The sequence below is a fragment of the Strix uralensis genome, chromosome 7 (genome assembly GCF_047716275.1).
Source record: "Strix uralensis isolate ZFMK-TIS-50842 chromosome 7, bStrUra1, whole genome shotgun sequence".
In the NCBI taxonomy this organism is placed as follows: Eukaryota; Metazoa; Chordata; class Aves; order Strigiformes; family Strigidae; genus Strix; species Strix uralensis.
The window spans coordinates 20198750-20215702 of NC_133978.1; the positions used below are offsets into that span (position 1 = coordinate 20198750).

General features: G+C 36.3%; 1 protein-coding gene across 2 annotated transcripts in view; it reads right to left on the bottom strand.

Annotated features, from left to right (window-relative positions):
- TM9SF3 (transmembrane 9 superfamily member 3) overlaps positions 1-16953 on the bottom strand; it is a 53076-nt gene that overhangs the window by 16499 nt on the left and 19624 nt on the right. For both annotated transcript variants that reach the window (XM_074874770.1, XM_074874771.1), the window contains exons 4-9: positions 12837-12997; positions 9974-10051; positions 8880-9011; positions 8217-8383; positions 5428-5522; positions 3340-3470 (exon numbers count right to left, since the gene is read on the bottom strand). In XM_074874770.1, coding sequence (XP_074730871.1) covers positions 3340-3470; positions 5428-5522; positions 8217-8383; positions 8880-9011; positions 9974-10051; positions 12837-12997 — 764 coding nt within the window. The remainder of the gene's footprint in view (positions 1-3339; positions 3471-5427; positions 5523-8216; positions 8384-8879; positions 9012-9973; positions 10052-12836; positions 12998-16953) is intronic.

Sequence of the window (16953 nt, forward strand, 5' to 3'; positions counted from 1 at the left end):
TATGTATCACACAGAGAACAACATAAGCAGTCACAACTTATGAAATGCCAGAATTAAGATGGTCCCTTCAAATTCAATCATGTTGTACTCTGTAGAAATTCAGCATTACTACGTATTTCTGCACAGAACTACCACCACGCTACTCAGATGTATATCGAGAGGTCACTTGTCAATATTTAAAATTCTTTTTAATTGTTCCATGCTCCATATTTTACATATAATTCAAATGCAACAAAATAGAAAGATGATTGACAAATACACCGAAAAGACTCAAGTATCAACAGAAGGTAGGTCAAGGTGTTTAACACCTTCAGAACTCCTCTATGTTCACCAGTAATAGGATACAATAAACAAAACATCCCCAAAAAAATCAAATTTGGGCTCTAAAAGAACAAATAATTGAACAGTACCCACTGTATTTCTATAAAGGTGAAGAGATGAGAGAAGAAAAGACGACTTCTATGTCTCCTTCATATGATTAGGGAGTTGAAAGCTTTAAACCATTAAGTTTTAAAGAGCTCTCATATTTGAATAAAATCTGTCACATTCGCCATTGCATTTTGAAGGTTAGGGCAGCTGAAAGATATCCCAGGGAAGAGATTAAGCCTTTGTGCAGGCTCATGGCGTATTTCAGTACAAAAGGTTTGTCACAGTATAGGTAAGACAGCTTGGATGTATATCCAAAAGGGCTAAAGGCAGAGTCCCAAGACTGAAGAATGATTTCAGAAACGAGCTTTGGACCTTCCCAGTCCCCACCACATCTTCAAGGAGATCCCAGACAGTGGGAGTGAATTATACAAGGTGAATGAAACTTTGAAGTTCAAAATGGACTGCAATGACAGAGAGGTGTATGAAGGTCCTGAAGAGCCTGATTAATTTGAGCATTTCAACACAAAATGTAGAAGAGCAGATTCCAGGTAGATCAAAGATGCACTAATTGTGCATTAGCTTGGATGTCTTGCCTTTGCCACTATGAGCTGCCCTCACCTTCATTCCATAGAAAAATCTGTTTGGAGGGAGGAATTAAGTCACAGAGAGGAGACTACCTAGCAGTTCACTGGAAAGTGGCAATGCAAAACAGGCAAAGCACAGGACGTCATATTTAAGCATGGTCTCTTAACAATCTTTTAGCTCAGACTTTTCAGCAACTGCTTTTTCCAGATTTACAGTAGTCAAGAAGAGGTGGTAATTCTTGCCAGCAATTTAAATAAAGGAGGGTGGTTTCAAGAGGTGCGAGGGTAAAGGAAGTAATTTCTGTGTCCTAGTACATTTAGATGGCAGAGATTTTATTTCCCCAAGAAAACAGCAGCAGCAAGTTTGCACTAGAGAATTCTGGAAGCTTCTCTACATTGAAAACAAAGGTGGAAAGACACAAAGGTATCTTATCCATAAAGCCAGAGGGCTTCCCGGGGACTTCAACCTGAAGCATAACATGGTAATTTCAAACAATTTTCATTTCCTTCTACAAACCAGCTTCATTAGTTGATTTGAAGTCATTAGAGCGTTACTTATTCTGATGAAGTTTCCGATTCATAACCCGCTCCTACTAAAAGTCCGCTAACTCCACTGAAGTTTTATTGCTGCAGTCATAATGATTCAAACACTTTCATAAAACCTTGAGATCATTAAAATTGCTACACATAAAGAGTCCTAACATCCTGATTAAGTGACCCCTGAAGATTTATATTCCCATTTGCTCATGTACATGTTTCCATGATCTTAAAATACAAATCAGTTGAACAGATTTACAAGACAAACTTTAGCACAGGTGGAAATCCCTTCCTCAGCATTCCTGACCTCCAAATGGGAATACAAGCAAGAAATGTGATATCATAACTGCTTGCTCAGCGGTAAAACAGAGCCTCATTGCACATATCAAAGATCAACGTTGTAAACTTTTATGACAGTATTGTATATGATTGCTAGCTTAGGAAAGAAAAACCAATACAATATTCCTTTGGGGCACTGACCAACTAATACAAACATATCCAAAGATAGAATTTTCATCCAATTTCTTGAAGAAGAAAACAAAAAAAAAAAATCAAGTGAACAGTTTATAAATATGTTTAGCTCAATACTATATATACAATAAATTCAATGTAAAAAGTTGGTATTTAGGCATGCATTGAAAATACTGCTAATAAGGAGGTGACTAGAACCAGTCATGTACATGTAAAGTAACAACTTCTCCATCAGTAAAAAATTATTGAAAGCCTTTGCCTGAAACTGAGAATTGTCTCTTTATTACCATTTATGATTTCTTTCGCATTAATTCATTAACAGTGTGTTCCTAAGAAGTATTTTCAGTTACATACTGAATTTGTTTATATCCCAAAGAATATGATTTATAACACAGAACTTGTCAGACTAAGCTTCATTTTGTGGTAGATTTAAACTAAGAAGAAATTCAAGGCTACTCAAACATCTCTGAATAGATTGAACAATTTAATCTATCACAAAAACTGATATGCAAAGAAGGAAGCTATAAAAAAATGTTAAATCCCAAGATTTGCTACAGATATTGAAATGAAAACAAGCCTTCCTGTATTAAGACATTTTTTAAAGTTAACAGTGCTACTACACAAAATTAGAAAAAACAACTTTATGGTGCATATTTCAAAAAATTCTGCTCTCAAATACTCCTTGCAAACTCAAATGGATATTCTGCCAAAGTGCCAAGCAGTTATTTCCTACATTGTATTCACAAGGTTATTTGAGGTTGGTTGAAAGGGCCATGACAACAAAACAAAATCCTGACAAAAGCCACAAGAAACAAGAAAAGTTATCAAAATTAAATAAGAAAGTAATCCAACCAGCATTGTTTTTCAAGTGACATGGTTAATACAGACATAAGATCATAACTGGATACTAAATACCACTTCACAAAGTGAAAACAGTGATTCATTTTCATAAAGCCAGATCTCCTCAGGACGCCTCATCTCATATTGTTGCCTGATCTTTTATTTCTATTTTTTTCTGCTTGACTGCAATGATTTGGAAGTAGCTTTCACTTGGAATGCTTCTGTATTGCATTTTAGCTTATAACCAGTTTGTGTTGGCCATCCAGAAGAAAATTCAAGTTGCTAACTTCCCATGTTGTTATAACACTAAGCTTGAATACAAAGCACAAGTATCATTTTAAGCAGAGGAGGCTGTAGTTGGAATCCAGCAGCTGTTTCTATTGTGATTAAAACAAATTATACTCGAAGCACCTTAAAGCCCTCCCAGAATAAATTTCTGACTAGGAAGCTAAAGCTATGACTCACAATTGTATTTAGACTAAAACATCGTTTTCCTGTGTCTACCATAGTGTTTAAATTCTCCCGTAAAATGACTCACCATTGTTCCAAAGGGTATAGCTCTTGAAGCATGATAATAGATGGCAATGAAGTTAATGAAGAAGGCAGTTCCACACACCATTGCTGGAATAAGGAAGGCGCCGATAAACATCTGCTTTATCCATCGCCTTCCTGTAAGAAGGGACATTCCACCGGGACTGGTGAGATAGTGTATTTTGTATAAAAAGTTATCAGCAAGCTCTCCAGAATTTGGGGGTTGGACTATTTCTCCCCCCAAAAGGTGAAAGAAATAAGTAACAACATACTACATCAATACAAGACCCAAGAGTCACCTAACAGTTTCATCTGACTCCTGGCAACTCTCAAAATGCAGCACATTAATCAATTTATTAGGGCAGATGAAAACACAGGAAAAGGGATACAGTGCAAGAATATTTCCAGGTAAAAAGGCAGGAAAAAGGGATACAGCATGAGAATATTTCAGCTGAAGAACAGCATACGCTGACTAAACTGGCCAAAGAAAACAGGCTATGAAACATAAGTGTATATGGAAGCTGCAGATTAGCAGAGACAGAGATAGCAGAGCCAGCTCTGTGCAGAGCCTGCTCACACCCTGAGAGCATACAAGAGCTCAGCACTGCTCCCAGGACAACTCAGCATTACAGCTGCTTTCAGGCAGCACCTGCTCCGGGTTGTCTTGACCTAACTAGGCTGACTCCATACACTCAGGATGTATTAAGGAACTGGCTATCCCTGGCATTTAATATATAGCAAAATTGAACTCAGACATCTTCAACAGCAGAAAAGGTAGAAGGAAACTGATTTCTAAACCCTAGGCATAAAGGGAACAGCAACACTTGTTAGCAGTTATTACCAAGTTTAGAGCTCCCCGAGGAGCTCAAAAAAACCCTCTTGGGCAATACCTTAAGAATTTTCTCTGTCCATATTCCCTTTACTTTCTATGCTCTTAACTACTGTCTATACTTAAATTTAATACACCATAGATGCATCTGTAATTTTCACTAAATAAAAGTCAGAAAACTAACATATGCTTTTCAAGACCATCATATGTATTTTCATCATGAGCCAACATAATCAGCATTTCAGGAGTTGAAACATGTTTGATCTGTAGAAAAAAAAGCAAATTTGGCCCAATTATACAGCATGGTACATTTTAGAACAGCAACACCAATTTACCTACATCTGTTTTTCTACCAATCACTAGGTTTATACACTAGCCACATGAAAAGAAACACCTAAACTCCAAACTCAAGTAGATTAGAGTGCAGTTGAGACTGAATACTAACAAGTATGTTGTGCTAAAAAGATACAGATTTTCTTTTGCGAACTTACCAGAATTATTTTTTCTAAAGCACTGCAGAAAATAATAGATATTGATTACTCTTTTATTGCAGCATAGGGAATGGATGAAGCTAGTGGACTGCAAGGATGTAATTGGTCATAACTCAGATGCATAGTGGGGAGCACTTGAAGACAGCCTGTCCAAATCTGTTACGTCAATTTTATTGGGCTTCTGCTCTCTACTGATACCCATTTTGAATTTGCTAAGTATAAAGCAGAACACATACTGTAAAGTAGAATAACCTTCTTTAAAAGATGCTATAAACGGTTTTCCCCATCAACAATTAATGGTCTAGTAAGTACTGTATACTCATCCTTTCCGTGTTAGTAAACATAACCGCCCGGGTACCTATAGAGGAGGGCTATGTAGGAGTCACCTGGAGAAAATGATGTGAGCTGTTTAACAGCATGTTACAGAAAAGGGAGAGACTATTATACTCTCTGGATGCCATGAAACAAAAAATTATATACAACAGTATAACAAGCAATTCATAAGATGCAACCATTAACAGTTCTTTAGCTCTTATTACTTTTAAATTAACAAAAGACTTCAGCTATCTTTAGTTAGAAAATGCAGCCAATACTGAATAGGAAATAAGATGATAGTTAAATATACTCAAAATATTTTCTGTTTATTAAGAATTTAATGGATTCCATCTGAATGACCTAACTCTATGAGGACATTTCTATGTTGGTGCAAATCAGAAAATAACAACTTCTCCATTTAATAATGTAATGAAAATGCTGAAACATGAAAACACTTTACCTCCTTGTCTAGCATAAAGGCTTCCTCCAAAATATCCATTCACTGGCGATGTTGCAGCATAAACAAATATAGCTGTACTAAGCATTGATCCTCTCCTACAAGAAGTGATTTTTTTGGTAAATGAAACAGAAAAGCAAACAGTTTTAGAGCAAAAGATTACAGTAAAATATGTACATTTAGCAGAAGCCGTTATTTAATATTTTTAGGTAATGTAAAAATGTAAAAGTGCTTAAATTGTAAAATTTGCATAAGAATGAGAACTGTTTGTATCCAAAGCTTCTGGTCAAGTCTAATTCAATCTGGGAGAAAAAGAGTTCTGACATAGTACATTATTTTCTAACATGCATTTATTTTCACTGGAGTACAAAAACTTACCTCAGATCAAAATGCACTGACATTTGGATATGAGTACCTTGTGTATGAAGAACTGAACTATTTTCGTGACTTAAATTAAGTGTAAGATCCAACTATTGCAAATAAACGGTCCTCTTTACTTAATATAAAGGCCAGTATTAACAAAAATATAATAAGATTGTGAGTGATGTTTCTGCCATCCCTCAGAAATTAACTTTTAAGATCAAAAGTGTTCATCTTACAGAAAATTAGAAAACTGGATTTAGAAATTATAAATACTATAATGAAGCCACAAATCAGCATGGAGTGGTCCAATCAGAAGAGTTCAGTCATTTTTAAATTATCACCTCATTAAATGTTGAAGTGTTCATTTTGGTATAATTTTTCTGAAATTTTACAGGCAAAGCTAATAATTTTAAATCACAAAGGCCATCTCCAAATACATTTTTAAAAATCACGTCTAAGAATAGCAAGATATAAATTATATTCATGAATAGAGCTGTTTCCCCATGTCCCTCTGCTACTCTTTGATAGCAAAAGGCAGTAGGTTTTCAGCCAGCTTGCTGTACGTTCTTCAAATTAGTTGTTCTGAGAAATTTCAGACTACTGGCATTTTAGGTTTTGATGAACCAGTACTGGATGCCTGCCCTACTCAAAGTAGTAATCTTTAGTACAACCAGCTTCCATGACTGCATGGCATAGATTGAACTAAGCAAATATACCTGTTGGTCACACACACTAAAGGAGCATTATGCTAACATTTGCTTCTTAAAAAAAATAAGCAATAGTTCCATTTTAGCAAGCTACTGGTTAGACAGAAACCAATTTTAACACTTCTAACTTAAGACTATTTAGAAACACATGCAAAACCCCAGAAGACCATGCATAGTCTGAAGTGACACATGTAAATCTGTATGATACCTGTAAAATGATCAGAAGACATTAACCTAAAGTCATCTCAAAATTTGCTACTCTTGAGCTCACTTACATTTCAAATATTCTAATGGGAAAGCTTCTCAAAACACAAACCAGTATTAATAAATTAATAGCTGACACAACTAAATTTCACTGAGAGATTTTTAGTTGGCATCAGCTGCATGATCCCTAAGAGTTTTAACAGACCCGAAGAACACTGACAGGCAATCATTCTCATAATTCTGGTTTACAGCCTTTTTCACTCACATCACTATTTTCTTAAATGTAAGAACTGTCTGCACCAGATTTGGTCAATTGTTCCGTTACACACCCAGAATTAAATTCACTTTGAAAGTGATATAAAGGCCTATTGCAATAAAAGACTAAGTGCACATATATTTTTTTAAATTACTGTTCTGACACATTTTACAATTGCTATAACTTACATCTTCCCTACAGTGCATAAACATTCTGAAATGGTTTCATTCCCTCCCTTAAAGGGCTGACATGCTGTATAATTAAGAACGTGTAAGTGTATCCAGAAATGTAACCATGGGGCACAAGGAGGGAATAACACCATACGAAAAATGAAAATATGTCATGATACTGGTACTAGAGTGGCTTTTGAAAGGCAGCTAAATTAAAAAACAAGAGTTCCCTCTAGTGGCACATTGAAGTATTACAACTCGTTAAAATCAAGTTACAGGTGATATTCAAGGGAAAACAGAACAGAGATTTGCAATTTTAGTCACTGCTTAAAACAAAGCACTTGTAAAAAAGAAAATTCCCCCCAGTATCCAAAACATGACCACTACAGAAACAGATCAGTCCATTCAGGACACCAAAAATCTCAAAATCTCAAACAGATAAAAGGTAAATGAAGATAACTACGTGAACTGGAAGTGATGTGTTAAATTTAAACTTGAGTACTATTTGTTTGTTCTACATGAACTCTCTCCAGTCAGGACCACAGCCCACCTATTGCTGGAGGTTCTACCTGCAACACAGGCTGAGTAGTATCGGTTTGAAAGAACTTAAGAAATTAAATCTCCATTCCTGAGAAGACTTGTGGATAAGATTGGCTTAATGCATAGTCCGCAGTAAACAGGACTATCCACAACACAGCACACTCCTACTTCAGTCTTTACATGACATGGCACAGAAAACAGGGTAAGAAATATAGCAGTATCTTGTCACTCCAGGCAAAACCAGGAGTGAAATATGTACCTTTTAACATTTATTTCCCATATAATCTACCCATGATGCTGCAGAACAACAAACTAGTTTCATAATAAATCATGTAAGAAGCAAGCAATAAAAGAGTAAAATTAAAAGACCAACTCACATGATAAGAGTAGGACAAAGTTTCATTAAAAGAGTCCTGAATATTACATCTGATCTAGACCAAGACCTAAAGATTCTCAAACACTTTTTTCCAGGCCAGTTAGAACATTCATTTTTGTAATTATTTTGTTCATTCAAGCATTTATACGCGGAAGGCATGGCACAATTATACTTACTCTGTGTATAAATCTTCTATCATTGCAACAACAATGACTATAAGAGACACAGCAAAAATCTGACAACCAGAACCAATAAGCGATGAAAATATTAGAGGATGACTGGATGGTCTAAAAACATCTCCATGGACCTGCTTCCACCCATACTCATCACCTAGATCTCTGTCCTAGGAACAACAACAACAAAATTTTAAGTCTAGTCATGACAATTAATGACAAACACACCAGCTAGGCATAAATTAAAGGTTTGACTTATTAAAGCAACTTTAAGTGCAAGTATGTCTTCTCTCCTGAATGCATCAAATCTAGCAGAAAAGTTTACTTTTCAGATGCTTATCAAGACAACAAAAATTACTACCTGAATGTATGATGCAGTAAAATCTATCAGATTTCCTCCCTGTCCCTAAAAATCTTCTGAAGTGTTTAGGAGTATACACAGGCTTCTAATTACACACTCAGAATGGACCTCATTTAACCGAAGTGTGGATGTGAACATTAACACAGTGACTACAGACAGAATTCTGAGTTGCAACCTAGGAGCATGTTATAAACAAAACCAGACACACATAAGGCAGTTTTCTGTTCAATTGAAGAAAGCCATTCAGAGCTGCTAACACAATGAATGTATAAAAAGATTTTAAAAAGCACAAATGCAGATCTTACCATATCATCCATTTCTTCCTCCTTGCTGTATCTTGCATAATCTTTTCGCAAAGTTCTCATTAATATCATAGACACTAGGCCAACCAGAAAGATCACCATCATAAAAGAATTGAAAATTGAAAACCAGTGAATCTACAAAAAGAAAACACATCCCTAAGGTTTAGAGCTGTAAATGTGTTTCAAAATTGTTCCAATAAGGATAAATCACTGCCTAGCAGGACAGATTGTCAGCACTAGCTAAGTAACAATAAACCCGTATTGTAAGTAACACTACACTAGTAGAAAGTCCCACTAAAACTGGCCTGTGAAACACCATACATAAAGCTTTTCAACAGCCAAGCTTGCTCATGACAAAGTTATCACAGCTTGCTTAAGCACCAGCAACGTTCAAACAACTGGCTGCACAGGCTCCCTTGGTAAAGGAAAGGCAGCATGATGTACTGCTGCCTTCCTAGAGAAGAGGTTTAAGTAGTAAAAGAAACACAGCCAAAAATCCAAAGAAACCATTGCTTTGCACGGGACCAGTATGTGCAGCAGCCTTATTTTGCCTCTGACAAGCACACCTTCTGGTTTTCATCAAGCTTCAAGCAGAATCCAAACCTTCTAATTTCAGAAGGTAGTGTAGCTCAGTATACTACCCATAAGGAGATCACAACCACAGATTTAAACCATCACAACTGCTATCACCAACTGGTTTAGGCTAATGCTTTCTGCTTTCCATTTACTTCAGTAAAAAGTGTACCTATGACCAATTGCCATTATTCAGCTTACAAGCAACACAGTTGTGTACCTGAAATTTCATTGATTCTGATCGTGTGAATCTATTTTCTTGAACTGCCTCGTTATTTGCTGCAAGCTTGAAGCTTGCCTGCACATTTACTGAAGCATACTAAAAAACTGGAGCCATCCTATTTGAGCAACAGAACTATCACTTAAAACCTACAGTCCTAGATATGCCGGTTTCGTTGTCCCACAGAACACCTAGGATATACAAAAATTCAAAAGATGTCATCCAAAAATTCCATGACATTTTCTGAACTAAAGCAACCATTTCAAAGCAATATTTTGTAAGATAGTCTTAGAACAATACATACTCTGTGCTGAAAGAAAGATGGGTCAAGATACTTGTCAAATCTGTCTTCAAACTTCACATCTGATTTCTTCCATTTCACCTAAAGGGAGAAAAATTTACGTTTGAAAAGCTCATTATACGTTCAGCTATACTCAAATGCAGAAACCCAAAACACATTTTAGAAATCTACTTCAGATGTTTTCTTCAATATGAATCTAGGTTTTGATAAAAACAATGGACCAATGTTCTTAAAGACTCATATCTACAGGTTAGACATAGAATGAACATCAACCACCTTGCCGCATGGATCTAATCTTGTCTGTGCTTATGGTTAAGAACAAGGAAGACTCAGTCTTCACTGCCTCAGCTCTCACTGCCTCTGCAAGGCTAACCAAAGATGCTAACTTCTAGTTGTCAAATACAACAAACCCTTTTCATGATTATAGAAGGAGCTCATAAAGATACTCATACTGAAGGTGCCAAAACCAAAATCTATCACATGATCCTATTTTTCAGTTTTGTCAGATAGTTCAAAGATTTATTTTTTTTCCCCACAACAGATACTCATAGAACAAGGAGGCAATGCCTTTGAACAACTCTCCCAAAGTTGCCCAAGGTTTCAGAACAAAGGTCAGAGAAAGAAAGCATGTTTAAATATGTTCAAGAACAACATGCTAGAAAGCAGTGGAATTTTTCCAAAGATGTTTTTCTGCTGACAGCACACTCGCTTTCCTCAACATTTCCATGTCCTGCGTTGTATGAAAAGAGGCTTGTGGAGAACATCACCAGTGTTGAGTGATGACAACACCCTCTATTTCTGCTCCCCCAACAGCAGCTGCGATCTGTTTTGCTACCATGCACTGAAACTGGTATTCAGTGAAATCATCTGTACGTAAATTCACTGAGTACAGTGCCCAAGAAAAAGGATGCAGTCTAGCAGAAGTGAGGGAAATGAGAAGATAAAAGAGCAGATTTAAAACAAATGCCAATAGGAAAGAAAAGGACATAAACTGAGATACAAAGCTGGCTGGAAGGGAACTGGATAAAAGGGATCAAGCTGGACCCTAAAAGAGACATATTAAAATTTTAAAAGCTACAAACTAAAAGCTTCAGTCTAAAATCTGTAAGACCACAGGATTCTGCAATATAGACACTTCAACTGCCAATAAATAACTCCGAAACCAGCTGGAGCTGGAAAAGTATGCATTTATGGCTATACTATCACAGCGTAACAGCATATTACTGCTATCAGTTACTCCACTAGCTGCACAGAGGACTGCTTTGGATTTGGAAGATACAATCACACTAATGAACTATATGGTGCTAATATGGTAGCACAGTATTTTTCAGAATTTTTGCAAGGTTGCTTGATTCTTAATTTTTAAATGCAATTTCAGAAATTAAATACAAATCTACACTAAATTTTTCCAAAAGCATGCCAAAAATCAGGAAATATCCAGATTTTTAGTGATCCTGAAACAAATGCATCCCCCTTGTGCATATCTTTTAAAAATACATGACAAGGATCTATCCTTTTCAACAGATGAGAAGAGAGCATATAAATATAGATTGAATACCCCTATCACTCATCACACTCCTGAGACAGATTAAAACCCTCAAGACTCAAGTACTACTCACTTTGAGGTATATTATTGTTCTTCAGTTCAAACTACAACCTTACTCAAGATTAGTAGCTCAAAACATTAATAACTTTCAACGTTGTTTTAAGCAGATACATTTCTCACTAGAGTATCTGCCACTGAGAAGCACTGCTTAGAACAAATCCACCAGAGACAATCTGTGAATTAAACACCACACACAGCCAGCCTAATGAATTGCCCAGTGGTGCCAAAAGAACTGAATAGGTAAGTCTTGAGCTCTGTACACTAAAAAGCATTTTAAGGGAACATCTAATGTTATTTTCATTACTGGCAGCTACTCAGTGCCATCCACCTCAAAATTCACAGAGCAAATGGACTTCACAACGCTGCTGGAATTTGAAATAGAAAATTTCTACTATCGATTTTGCAGTAGAAATAGGGAGGTCAGTGTAAACATAATTCTAGAAAGCATGTATAAAAAACAGTTATCTGCACTTCAAACTATACCATATATTTGGCACAAGACAAATGTAATAGTGGCAAGAATATCCTCTGAAATAAAATCTTATGCTGACACCTACTGCCAACACATTGTAGAAAAGCAATGCATTAAGATCTAGTTTCAGTATATAAATGCAGTGAACATAAGTGAACCATTACAGATTTAAGTAACATCAAATAACTAATAATTCAAATCAAATAAATAAATTCATTAGATCAGCAAACATTGTTTATTCATTACCTTGTATCATAGCAATTCAGTATAATAACAGAGGGCTTCAGAGAAAATCTTACTAATAAGGTTATTTATATAAGACAAATTTCTACTGGAATTGCAAAACCAAAATAAGCTTTGATACTAACTGCTTGCAAAGTATGAAGACTTACAGTGGGTTTTGGTCCTAGCTCAGAATCCAATTCAAATCTATGATGTAGATGTCAGAGCTCCGCTCCAAACATTAAGAAAATGCATTACCTACTTCTATACTTCTAGCCTCCATACCTTTTGGGACATCTTCCTTTCCCATCAAAACACTTTTCTGCCCATTACAGAAGCTTCAGTTTGTTTGAAGCGTTTCAAAAGTCACCACTTTACATTTATTCTTAAAAAACCTATCAAGGTTTTGCAGTAATGAAAAAAAAAATATTTGAAGGCGTGAAGATGCATCTTCCTCTAGTACAGCCTCATGTATCAATGCATAGTTGTAGGTATACTAGCACCTATTTTTAAGCTATTTCACCATCTAGAATTACGTATTACAGATGCATCACCAAATTACTTACCGAATATGACATCTGGATTTTTGTGTTGGGTACCAATTTCACCTTTCCTTCACTGGTCAGATTGACATCTACAATTCTATTTCCATTGTAACCAATTTCAAGTTTTTTGTAAGTCCAAAGGTAATAATCTTCTCCATTTTCATCTGCTTCTCCAACAATACCTGTATATGAAACAAGCGTTAAGTGTCTATTACAGGTATACTTTTCAAATATTCTGTAACTACTTTTTAAAAATGTTCATTACAGAAGTTTTGCCAGCTAAAAAAGCAACATAACTACAGTAAATAGAATAAGCAGACCTTATTCTCTTCTTTTCAACTCAATCCACAGGTATCTGCCAGAAGCATTTTGTAATGACATTAAAAGAAAAAAGCATGCAGCCACAAACACTGCAGAAGAAACAAAAGACACAACAACAGTTCCTCTAGTTTTATTTGGAATTCTTACCAGATAAACAACTAGCTGAATACAGATTTAATTTCCATGAACAGAACTTGGCCAAGACTTCTGTATTTTCCCATCTCCCATCTATCCCTTCACTTTTCTTCCTCTTAAAAATTTTACTTTCATTCTGTATTCCTCATTAGTTCACTCCCCAGCACATACTGTTTGCCCTCATTTGCAAATAAGCTTTCAATGCTTGCCAATAATAACAGTTTTTGATTACTCTCTCTGTTACTTCCACTGAAAAATTCAGAAAGTTATCATTTACTCAGAGATTTTTACTACTTGCAACATGCAAAGCTGCTCAGATGCTGCTGGAGCATCAGAACTCAACTGAACTCCATATTAGCCACAATTAAATTCTTTTCAATAAATTACTGCAAAATGTCTAATCTACTACAGAAAAATTCCAGATAATGTATTATGCTGGGGGGGGGGGAAGATCAAGTCTAGCAGTCACCAAGTTCACAGGCTACAAGTGTCATCTTTAATAACAAGACCATCATACCAAAGATCACATATAAGATGGAAAGCCACAATAACAGCAGCACTCAAGATACACAAAGGGGGGGGGGTGTGGCAGTGGGAGAACAAGTAGGTGAAGAATATGGAACAGGTTACCATGAAGCAGCAGGTATATGAAGGAATAGCACTTGTGCATTACCTGTGCTTTTTAACTTTCAAGGCAGTATTTTTCTGTCATGTTTTTCACTCATGCTCATCTGTCAGGATTGCCTTGTATATGCCATCCACATGAAAGATGTGCCAGTTTGTGTCTATGCCACACAGCCTAGCACCTGGCACACCATCTGTTCCCATGGTAGTATCCAAAACCATGACAATACAGACCTCTAAACTACTTAAAGGACATTCTAATCAATCACTACCTGAAGGAGTGAACTAACACAGTGTTCCATATACTTAGGGAGATGTCCTGAAACAAAGACAGTCAAGCCTAGCCACTCCACTGTGGAACAGCAATTCAAGGAAAAATAGAAAATGGAATCATTTTATCTGAATGCACTTAAGAAGATCTAGTTGCCTTTTTCAGGGCAGAAAATAAAGTATAAACCTTCCAAAGTCCTCAAACAGCAGTTTGAAGCCATTACCTTTAGTTATCGGTAGTTAAGAAAAGTTATTTTATGCCTAGTCTTTACTGAAAATTGAGTACTCCTTGTTGGATATTTTGAGAACTTCCTAAGAAGAACTTCAAATATTAATGATTGTGCATGACTGACATAAGTAAGCCCTACCATTACCTTACCAAGGTGGAAAACCACAAAGAACATAAAAAATGAACTGAACTAAAGTTTGCCAGGAGACAGGAGTGCCACAAATCCATCTGGATGAGCCCAGAGAAGTGAGTGGTCTGCTTTAAGAACAGAACTAAACAGAAGTTGCCTGGAACACTCAGCAGACATTAAGACCATCTGAACCTTTTTCTTCTAAACTCTTCAGAGAACACTTACTTCCTTTTGGCAGCACAAAAAAAATGACTCTAGCCATTTACATTTAGGGAACAGAATTTTGGTTTAATTCAGCTCCAAGACACAAATCAACAATGAAAAAAATAGTGGACTGGGTGATACAGCGCATACAACACATGCTGGCTAGTAGGGTTCTCAGGAAAGGTAATCCAAATGAAGTGGATCAACATGATAGTCTTCACACAGAAAGCCATTTCAGCACAAGATATTTTTAATGCAGGCTGAGGGTAATCAGGTCTGGACACTATCTTAATAAAACAAACAAAAAATTCTCAGTATTCAGAGTATTTCAGACATGTCATCAAAACTACTAAACTTCTTACTCCTGTGTATTTTAACCAGTCCTAATGTTTTTCATTACAGTTACTGAAATTAACAGCTGTGCAATGACACTCAATCATAAGATATTAGTTTTCCTTAGTATCTCTGTCACCACATTACATGGTACTAGGCAAGTCTATACAACACAGTCGAAGACACAAACAAACTGGAGGAGCCATGCGTACAGTATCATTCATGCCATATTCATAACAGAAACATTTATAATAAAAACTGTTCAGTGAGCAGCAAGTCTCAGAGCTTTAAGTTTTAGGCAGCACTCTGAGCCTGAAATATTCCTATTTTTGAACAGAGACCCTGCAAAACCAGAATTAATGCAGATAACCTATATTCAGAGTTTTCTAAACTGTACTCAGAACACAAAGGTCAGAAAGAGATGTTCAGATTTGCAGATAAACACTGATCAGTTCAGGTGTATTCACTCCTTTCTCAGCCCCCCATCAAGAACCAATTAATTTTTTGGAATAAAAACCAGGCTAATATTGACTGACCCATCTGCAGTCCTGCTAGTTTTACCTAGTCCTCAGGAGAAACAGACCAAAATCGTGAGCACTGCTTGCTTTCACACTTGATCCTTGCATACTACTACCAGTACTTATGATGTTGCAGTCCTCTATTAAGTATCACAACTTGACACCCTGGTTCCAAACAACTACCAAAACCAGCTTCTTAATATCATACAAAGACAATACCTAGCTGTTAACTATAGCATTAGGAATGACTTCTTGTGCATACAAAGCATACTATCAAAGATATTAAAAACACTGGAATTGCAGTAAAACAGATTTTTCAGCTGAGAGAATAAAATTTAGTTAGTGTGTAGAAGATTTAGTAAGTACATTTGTGCTTCAGTATTTGAGGTGAGAACAATCAGTCCTAAAAAAGAAAGTCTCCAAGACTCGCTAGCCACACAGGATTCCAAAGAAGTCTGTTTAGCATCCCATCATCCTTGGACAGTCTAAAGCCTATGTAGCTGTCACTAGTCTAGGAAAATCATTCATTGATCTTTTGCTGAAAGGCCAAAAGCATAAAAAAATATTGTAGCAACACCCGTCACTCACGCATGCTTTTAAAAAGCCTACCAGCAACTGCACAAGAAGTAAAGGCCACATAGATTAATTAGGGTCTACTCCAAGCCCTGCCACAGAAGTGTTACACCCACTAAGCAAATCAGCTGAAAAGAATGAATACGAGTATACTCCTGTCAGGCATTATAATGGTATCTCTTAAAAACAGATACATTTTTTAAAAAGCAACAACCTTCCCGACTAACAGATAAATAAAGCACTAGTGTTTCTGGCTGGGGCTCGTGGTCGTCAGATAGCTACTTTCTAAAACGAGTTAAAATTGTAAGAGCTAAAAAAACCCCCACCCTCTGTCAGAATGAATGAATGATGTGTAGCATTATTCAGCATACATACTACCTATCAAAGGACTTTTGCCATGTGGCTTGAACTGTATTTTTGTAGGTGTTGTGGGATTTTGTTTGTTTTGGGCGGTTTTACCTCTTTCACTGAAGAAAGGCAACAAAGACCTTACCTTAACAGCCTTTTGTGGTGCTTTTCATTTCCTTTCAGTTTATATCTACAACAGGGAGATTAGGGTTTGGGGGTTTGGTTGATTGCTATCAGTGTAAAGTGCAATCTGCAGAGCACTCTTTACTAGGTATGTGATCACAGATTACAAGGGAGTAACAAAAACCAGAGTTTAGGAGACAATGACAGTAAAGACACAGACATTTTTATTCAAGACACAAGCACTTCTAAACCCAGATTAAGAGTACTCAGCAAGAACAATTTTAAGAACTGCATAAGAACAAGTAAAATAAAACTCCATATAACCACAGG